Below are 9,602 nucleotides of genomic sequence, written 5' to 3' on the forward strand. Positions count from 1 at the left end.
AAAAAAAAAAAAAAAAAAAAAAAAAAATCCTCAGTGAATCAGTCAAAGTGACTCCCTGCTGAGAGTCCCATAGAAGGAACACCAAATCTGCTCCCAACCCTCGCTCAAGGGACAGCCATAGATGGCCATATTACTGCTTATTTTAATCACATGACTTTTCTCTACCCCTAGCCTCAGTTGACTGTGAGAATAATTGGCAGGGCTTGCCAAAAAACTGAAACACAGCCTGCTATAAAAGGGATGAACTGGGCTAATCAAATTCCCTCTTAGGGTTTTGAGCCTACAGTGACCAAGATAGGCAGTTACAATGGGACATGCAGCTGAAGGGATGAGGTGAGAGTCTATGAGGACGTACACTTGGAGTCATGTGGTTCACTGGAAACCTGACAATGTTATGAGATAGTAGAAACTATGTGGTAGACAAAAGAAATTATTGAGCTGATGGAAAGAATAAGCTATTGGACAAAGAGATAGAGAAGAGCAAAAATGCAGGGAATTGCTGAGTCTTATTAATGGTAGAGATCTGCAGGCTTTGCCTTTCCTTTGGGGATTGACCAGAGTTTCCTGTGTTCTCAAGGACTGACAACACATGCACTGAAAAGATGTTCTCAATTACTCAAGGCAACCTGAATGACTTTGACTTCTTGTAACAAGAGAGCCTAATAAGAATCCACACCTGTATTCAGCCTTGATCATTACATTTCACGAGCAGTTTGGACAAACCGGAGTGTGTTCTAAAGAAAGAGACCAGGAAGGGAGATTTGAAACCAGTGTTATGGAACCAGTGAAGGAACTGGGGAAACATTTAGCACAAAGAAGAGAAGACTCAGGAACAGTGAAGGGCTGTCAATTGTAAGGGGAATTTTACTTATTGTGTGGGACCCTAAAGTTAGATTTGGGGAAAATAGGCAGAGTTAAGAAGGGGTAGATTTTGGTTCAAAAAGAACGTACTAATAGTTGTTTGAGGTAGAGTGGAATGATTTGGGAATAAGTCAGTTACTTAATTTGGAGATATTTATGCAAAGGCAAGTGTCCACTTAATATGGATGGTAATATTACCTTTCAATTGTACAGTGCTTTACAGTATATGAGGCACTTTCTATTACATTAGCTCGATTTTCCTTATCAGGAAGGAAGGCATTTGTATATTCATTTTTACACATGAGGAGGCTGAGGCTCAGACAGGTTCTGTTACACAGCTCATGCATAAGTTCCTGGGCACCCACAGTTGCCTTTATTGACTACATGAGAAATGAGCATTTTAAAGGATGTATTTGAACAATTCTAGTTGATCAAGCTAATAAGGTTTCTGGCTTCTAAAAAATCATCATTGTGATGCTAAATATATATTCAAATGTACTAAAAAGGTACTCTGTTCACTCTCACATGAAAACTTATGTTCTTCTCTGCGTCTCATGAAACTGAGACCAATTAATACATTCCTTGCACAGATACAGAAGGTCCGTGGGTGCAGTTTGTACAAACATGCCTAGATGTACATTTCAAATAAGAATAATTTCTCTCTCCATTTGCCTGAACCCAGTTCCCCACTCTCTCCCAGATTTCCTGTTATTTGGCTTCATAGAGGAAAGGAGTGTGTTTGCTTGTCAGAACTGCTACTTAACCATATTGCCCTGCTGTTTCCTCAACTCTCTATCACTAAGCTCTGCAAATGAATTAAAAGAAAAATGAAGAAATAAACACTGTTTGAAAACTCCTTGAAGAGATATCCATTGTTTTTTGCATTTTACCCTTTACTCACCTTCCCCTTTCAATACTAATAAAAAAAAGATACAGAAACTCTATCACTAGTATAGTTCTATTTGGGTTATCATCCCCATAGGTTCTGACTGCTATATTTTTTTCTTGGAATATAGCAGAAATCACCCTTTATGAAACCATTTAATCTGCTAATCTGATGGATGATACAGCTTCCTGGACATGAGCCATAGTCTTCCAGTTCATTGACGGTAACATATTCTCTGATGCCACGGTTGGTATTTAATTTAATATGCTGCTAAACAACAACAACAACAACAACAACAACAACAGGCAGTCTTATGAGAGTTGACTAGTCCTTCCCCTTCCATTCCAATTCCCAGATATCAGGTTAGAAGATGACACCACACACTGTTTATCAAATGGTATATTATACCCATTTGAAAATACAATTGTCTTTAGAAAGTTTCTGTAAATTGCATAGCTATAGCAGAAGAAAACTGGACTTCTATCTCTCACCTTATATAAGAATTAACTCAAGATGGATTAATGACTTAAATATAAGAACAGAAACTATAAAAATACTAGAAGAAAACTTAGGAAAAATTCTTCAGGACATTGGCCTAGACAAAGAATTATATGACCTCAAAAGCAAATGCAACAAAAACAAAAATAGACAAATTTGACTTAATTAAGCCAAAAAGCTTCTACATAGCAAAATAAATAATCAACAGAGTAAACAGACAACCCACAGAATGGGAGAAAATATTGCAAACAATGCATCAAATAAAGGACTAATATCCAGAATCTATAAAGAACTTAAATCAACAAGAAAAACAAACAAACAAACAAACAAAAAACAACCCAAAATTCCTATTAAAAAGTGGGCAAAGGACATGAACAGACATTTCTGAAAAGAAGATATATAAGTGGTCAACAAACAGATTAAAAAAAATGCTCAACATCACTAATTATCAGAGAAATGCAAATTAAGACCACAATGAAATACCCTCTCATACCAGTCAGAATTGCTATTATTAAAACGTCAAAAAACAACAGATGTTGCCAAAAATGTGGTGAAAAGGCAATGCTTATACACTGTTGGTGTGAATATAAATTAGCACAACCTCTATGGAAAACAGTATGGCGATTTTTAATAGAGCTGTCATTTGATTCAGCAATGTACTACTGGGCATCTACCCAAAGAAAAAGAAATCGTTATATCAAAAAGACACCTGTATACGTGTGTTTATTGCAGCACAAATCACAAGAGTAAAGTCATGGAATCAACCTAAGTGTCCATCAGTAAATAACTGGGTAAAGAAAATGTGGTATATATACACCATAGAGTACCACACAGCCATAAAAAAATAAAATCATGTTTCTTTTGCAACATGGATGGAGCTAGAGGCCATTATCCTTAGCAAGCTAACTCAGTAACAGAAAATCAAATACCACATGTTCTCACTTATAGATGTGAGTTAAACAATGGCTATTCAAGGGCATAAAAATGGAAATGATAGACCCTTGGGACTCCAACAAAAGGGAGGATGGGCGGGGAGTGAGAGTTAAAAAATTACCAACGTTCACCCTTTAGGTGATGGGTACACTAGAAGCCCAAACTTAACCACTGCGCAATATATCCATGTAACAAACCTGCATGTGTACCCCCCAAATCTATAAAAATAAAACAAAAATTAAAAGATTCCATTGTAGAACTGAATAAGGCACACGAAAAACAAGGGGAAGTCTTTGAATTTCAAAGAACATAGAATGCTTTGTTTTATTAGTTCACATTTTTCTATGTCAATATAAAGTTGTAATTTTTGATTTAATAAAGTGACAAGAAATGATGAATAATTTCTTTATTAATTGTATCTAGTGCCAAAATCTATCATGGTCAAGGGACCTAAAACTGCAAAGAGTAGAAATTTTATCACGACCAAGCTCTGAGGAATGAATCTAGAAACCTAAACGTGTGAAGAAAAACAGAGGCAAACTTTTTTGCTCAAAAGACCAAGACCTTCACCCTAAAAGCAGAATTTAGTTTTGAAACGTACACATATACTTCCATTACATGAAGCTGATCCTTTTATTTTTTAAATGTTTGAAGGCAACTTATTTTTTCAAAGAATCTTACAATAAATAAAATAGAAACAATCACCGCTCCTCCAGTTGTGTTTAGGTTTTCCTGTAATACTGCAGTTTCTTAAAACAAGGGACAATTGCCTTTCACTTTGAGGCTGCAGTGACAGCTTCGATAATTGCTTTGTTTTATGTTTTTGTGGGTATGTGACAGTGGGGTGTTTACGCATCTGTGGCTTCATCTTCTCACACATACCTGCTTTGGTTTGGGTCTGTGTCTGTGTCTGTGTCTAGATCTAGATGTGTGTGTGTTTGCATATCTGTGCCTGTGAAGGAGTCTTCCTTTTTGCCCATGCATCTGGGCATGTATCCGTTTGTGTGTCTGTATGTCTCTGCAGATGTATATGATGAAATGAGTTTCTGCAATCAGTGGAGCCATCCTCTGCCAATACTTAAGTTTAGTGGGATCAATAATAGTTCAAGTACCTGGTCTCCAATGGTATGTTGCTATTTAAGACCCAGCTGTTATGCAGATGAACTGAATCCTGTGTGCTGGTTGGGGGAGCTGGAGCAGCTGGGCTGGGCTGGCTGCGGGTAGTCATTGATCTCCTCTGAAGAGAGTCTGCTGCAGGGGGTGGCTTCCTGGCACAGGTACAGGCATGAGGAGGCGGAGGTGGCGGCGGGAGGGGTCTGAAGGTGAACTGGTTGTGTGGGCTGCTCTGCACATCTGAAGAGGGGAGAAGAAAAACAGAAAATAGAGGCTTAACTCTCCTGCTTGGCAGTCAGGGAAACCAGCATGACAGACTTACCAGGATTTCAGATAATAAAACCTGTAGGGTGAGAGGTTGTTTTAAGTTCAATCTATCTGTAAAAATGCCACTTAACTTACAAAAGCACGTGCAGCATGCTTATGAAATGTAAAACATTCACAGTCGCATTTACATGTAAATTCTTTAGGGCTATAGCAGCTAAAAAGTAAATGAGGCCGCCTCACACAATTTGTCATAGTTTCTGCTACTGAACAAATAAATCATCAACAAGACACTAAGTTACAGAACAGAAGTGAGCTGATTTCCATCAGTTGCAAAATTCTCACTACACAAAATACCAGTAAAAGGCACAAATTTGTTGCACGGAAAATCATTTGGCACTTCGGATAAAAATGTAAGTCCACCTTCTGGCTTACCTCAGGAAGGGATGCGAGCTTGCCTATATAGGAGGAAATCCATATTTTAGAAAAACAGCTCAAGGGTGTGTCACTTGGCTGTGTGAAACTAATCTCTCTGCCAGCCCCCCAACTTAGAGTGCTACTTGTAAAGGTAGGCTAAAAGGAGTTTGCTCAATTTGTTATACATATTTCTGTGGCCATGCAAAGCATAGCCTGCACGTTTTTCCCTTTGCCACACCTTTCTAGGAGCTCTGCCATGTTAGCAGCAGCTTAGGCAGCAGGGAAACAGATTTTTTTCTGCTTGTTTGCAGAGGAGCAGCCTGGGACAGCGGTCCTCAGACTTCTGTTGTTGTTATTGTTTGGTATTTTTCCACTGTTTTCCTGGCAGACACAAATAAAGAGAGTGAGTTCGAATTTGGCTCAATGGAAATACCCCAATTAAACCCCTTTAAAAAGAAATCACCATCGTAGCTGATAGCCACCTCTCTTCCACGAGAGAAACATAATAGACGTCAAGTGATTTCTTGTAACACCAGCACGTTCTGGATAAACTTTGTAGACAGCATGGCTTTGTCCCACCTCCCAAATGACTAAGAGTTGAAAAGCAGAAAAACGCCAGAGGCTTTCAATGCCTAGCTAAGGGCTCAGCTGGTTTGTGCTGAGGCCCACTTTACAGTGGCTCATCACAGGGAAAAAAAATCCCTTCTTTCAATCCTTTTACTTCAAACTTGAATTTTAAAGACATTGGCATGGTTTTCACTTTTAAAAATGATATTACTCTCCCAAAAGCATGACAAATACTTGGCTGTATTTTCTAGCACAGGTGGCTCTCACTTTATAAATAAACTCACTGTATGAAAACCTGAATTGTACAAAACTTAGATAGAGAAGGGAGTGGTGATCATTCATTTTATACAATGGATTCCTTTAGATGGTCAGCTAACCTTGTATATTTAAAAAGAACTAAAATGCTTCATGGATTTCCTAAATCACCCCCATTATTCCAGGCCCAGCGCAAATCCCATATCCACCAAAAAAATCATCACAAATGCTTAACATCTCATTAACTTATTTTAAACCTCTGGGCTCACACTCATAACCATAACTAGAAGTGTGCTTTCCATTTTGGGGACTCAGAGAAGCACAGAATGTTGAAACCCAACGGACTTTGGAGATGCTCTCATTTTGCAGATGAGGAAACACGTCTAGGGATACTTGGCAAGTTCGTGGCATGGACAGGACTAGAACTCACATCTCCTGACTCTCTGGCTAATGCTCCCTTCCATGTATTGCAGATCTCTGTAATATGAATTCTCTTTTCCTTCATAAGATTTAGAGACAAAGAATCGTCCACATTTTCTGGAGTTTTCACTTCGATTTATTATGTCTGCTTCTCTCTTAGACCATGACTCTTTAAATGTAGAAAAGAAGGCAGTGTGGTGTCATGGTACGCAGCACAGCACAGTGGAAAGAAGAGAAGACTTGTATGTATGGCAAATCTGGGTTTAAGTTCTGCCTCTACCTTTTAGAATCTTTAACCCCTCATTTGTCAAATAAGGATAATAATAATCCCTTTTCCTAACAATTAAATTTAATTCATGTAAAATCGTGCTTGAACATGCATTTTATTGGCTATTTTTTAATTGAATACAGTAAATGTATGAAAATGTAAAACTGTAAGACTGGAAAAATTCATAGTGATCATCTAGTCAAGGTTGCTCCTCTCCACTTGCCATTTTCCACATGAAAAATCCAATACCCAAAGGGGTGAAGTGACTTGCTCAAGGTCATTCGACTTGTATACTTTTTCCTGCCCATGTCAGATAATTCCCTTACTCTTTTTCTGCATGGGCTTTTGTAAATTAAGTGACATTTTAACAGACAGACTGAACTTAAAACTCTCCCCCACCCCCATGGGTTATGTTATCTGAAATCCTGGTATCCTGCCCAGCACTCTTTCCATTATGCTATTTCAGAACATAAACATGACTCTCTTCTATGACTTTAACATTTACTGTTTGTGCCATAAATTTGGCCCCCAAGTTGGCAATATTATAGCATCCCCATCATATTCTATGCATTTTGTCTTTTCTCCCAACAGACTGCATGTTTCTTAGGATAAGGTTACCTTCTAAGTTCTGTATGCTGTATGACATTGAGCAAAGTGCTGGGTACAGAGCGAGATCTCTAAAATCCTTTGCTGATAGAAGAGGGTTTGACTGGACCATGGCACCCAGATAACCCCGCCTGTGTTCCCTTTGGCTCTCATTCTGATGTAGCCACTGGCTATCTATTTAATTGACAGAGAAGTAGGTTTTCCCCTTGAAGGTCTCAGTGGAATGCCTCCCGGAGATATGACAAAGGACAACGATACTCTGAAGTAGGTGCTTAAAATAATATCCCTTCATGATGTGAAACAAGCACCAGTGACACACTACAGATCTACCATCTAATGCTATGTGTAGCAGAGCATTTAATGACCCGAGGGAAGGGAGGCAAAAGGTGGGAGTCCAAGGTTAGAAGAAGAAGAGGAGTCACTTTGAGGCCTCGTGTTCAGAATGCCTCAAAACAACATGCGTGACATCTACTAGCTTAATCAGAAGGGGTTTCTGTCAGCACAGTTGTGCAAGAGAAAGGGTTTCTCTTCAGTAGAGTTGTTCAAAAGAAAGAGAATATCCCATTAACATCTAGATTTATTGCTTGCTAGATTTCCTCAAAATCTTTCCAACTCTATTATGAAAAATGATAAAAATTGTACTTCATTGAAAAGTACAATCATAGGATTATTATTTCTGCTGCAGGTAGGACGGCTTTGTTTAGTCAATTAGATTATCGATGTGTATATATGTGTAAATTGATGTGTGTATATGTGTAATGCATATCCCATATACATATATCTGGATATTTTGATCTTCATCTATTTTACTGTGCATTTTTATTTCCACATTTCAAATATGTGGAATTTTCCCTCTAGTTAATATTGTCTTTAAATGCTTTCACTATATTGGATTGTTGTACTGAGTGGAACACATCCAGACCTTAAGCCTTTATGAAATGCAAATGATCTCAGATTCATTCTTTTTTTCACCTCAGGAAAAAGATGGAGAATGCACTTGTTCTCTCCCAAATGAAGTAATTTAATCCTTGGGCTCCATGAAATGGGATTTCCCAACATTAAACACTAATGAAAAATACATTAGTGTTCAGTGTCAGGAGCTCTAGAACACCAATTCCAGGGGTTTGAGAGTCACATACACTCACTTCCAAATGTGTCTGGCAACCATATACCTCTGTGCCCAAGAGAGAGAGGAAGGGAGAAGGGGGGAGTGATGATTATGCAAATGTAGATATCCAGACATACTTACAAAGCTTTCTGAAAATAAATTTTCAGATGGAAAGGTCTAATTCACATAATATACTTGGATAGTAGCCAGTTTCAGGTTTGAGGTCCCAAAATAACTTGGTAAGATAATTTCTCAGGAGCAAAATTCCTCCAAAATATAGATCTATGGCATTTTAGTTGTGGCAGAGCCGCTAATAGAAGTATAAGCCTTCAGAAACAACACTGCCTTTGTCTCCAAAAAGTAAGTGGAAGAAGAAACGTGCCATGCATAGTTGTTTTTTTTTTCCTTTTCTTCTCTTTTTGCTGATAAATCTTATTTTGGATAATGTGTTAGAGAAAGTTTTCACAAGAAATTAGAGTATCTCTGCTCAGAAACACTGTGGCGACTTATCAGGGCATCTTTCAGGGTGTTTTGTCCCTTACATTTCATTAACACATACAGTTAGTTCTGCTACAAGACAAAGCATGCATTTCTACAATTCACTGCACTATGCGAAAACACACATAACAAAAGGGTTATGGAAAAAATGAAGTTAGGGATGCAACACTCAAAAACATAATCAATGACACATTTCAAAAAGGAATCTAATAAGAATGGCAGCATAGAGGCCGGGCGCGGTGGCTCAAGCCTGTAATCCCAGCACTTTGGGAGGCCGAGGCGGGTGGATCACGAGGTCAAGAGATCGAGACCATCCTGGTCAACACGGTGAAACCCCGTCTCTACTAAAAATACAAAAACATTAGCTGGGCATGGTGGCGCGTGCCTGTAATCCCAGCTACTCAGGAGGCTGAGGCAGGAGAATTGCCTGAACCCAGGAGGCGGAGGTTGCGGTGAGCCGAGATCGCGCCATTGCACTCCAGCCTGGGTAACAAGAGTGAAACTCCGTCTCAAAAAAAAGAATGGCAGCATAGTTTTCCATATATTAATGGTGAAGGAATACATGAATGCCATCCCAAATATGACACTTTATCTTGTGAAAGTGGGTGTCAGAAGAGATGCAAATTGTGAATTATTGTGAAGTGGTAAAACGGAAGGTTATCCGACTAGGACAGAAAATTCTAAACACCAGATATGGATGGGACAGGCTCCTATCCACATGTGGTGAGCTGAAATAGCTGATGGATGTTTCAGGTATATACATGTGCCCATTTTGTGCATTCTTATGCAGTTCATTCTGCTGTATGCAGTTTTCTGCAGTCATTTAGTGCTTTTAACAGATGGAATCGCACATATGCAAACGCAAAATTTGTCTTAAGTTCAAACTGTTCTCAAACATACCAATAGCA

At 38.7% G+C, this 9,602-nt stretch overlaps 1 protein-coding gene across 1 annotated transcript in view; it reads right to left on the reverse strand.

The window, feature by feature from the left end:
* The window catches only part of TENM1 (teneurin transmembrane protein 1), a 355,471-nt gene extending 350,241 nt beyond the window's left edge, over positions 1-5,230 (reverse strand). Inside the window, exons 1-2 of the mRNA XM_017497555.2 lie at positions 5,158-5,230; positions 4,291-4,531 (exon numbers count right to left, since the gene is read on the reverse strand). Coding sequence (XP_017353044.2) covers positions 4,291-4,531; positions 5,158-5,230 — 314 coding nt within the window. The remainder of the gene's footprint in view (positions 1-4,290; positions 4,532-5,157) is intronic.
* Positions 5,231-9,602: the final 4,372 nt, after the last annotated feature.

Source organism: Cebus imitator, unplaced genomic scaffold (assembly GCF_001604975.1).
Source record: "Cebus imitator isolate Cc_AM_T3 unplaced genomic scaffold, Cebus_imitator-1.0 Scaffold232, whole genome shotgun sequence".
NCBI lineage: Eukaryota > Metazoa > Chordata > Mammalia > Primates > Cebidae > Cebus > Cebus imitator.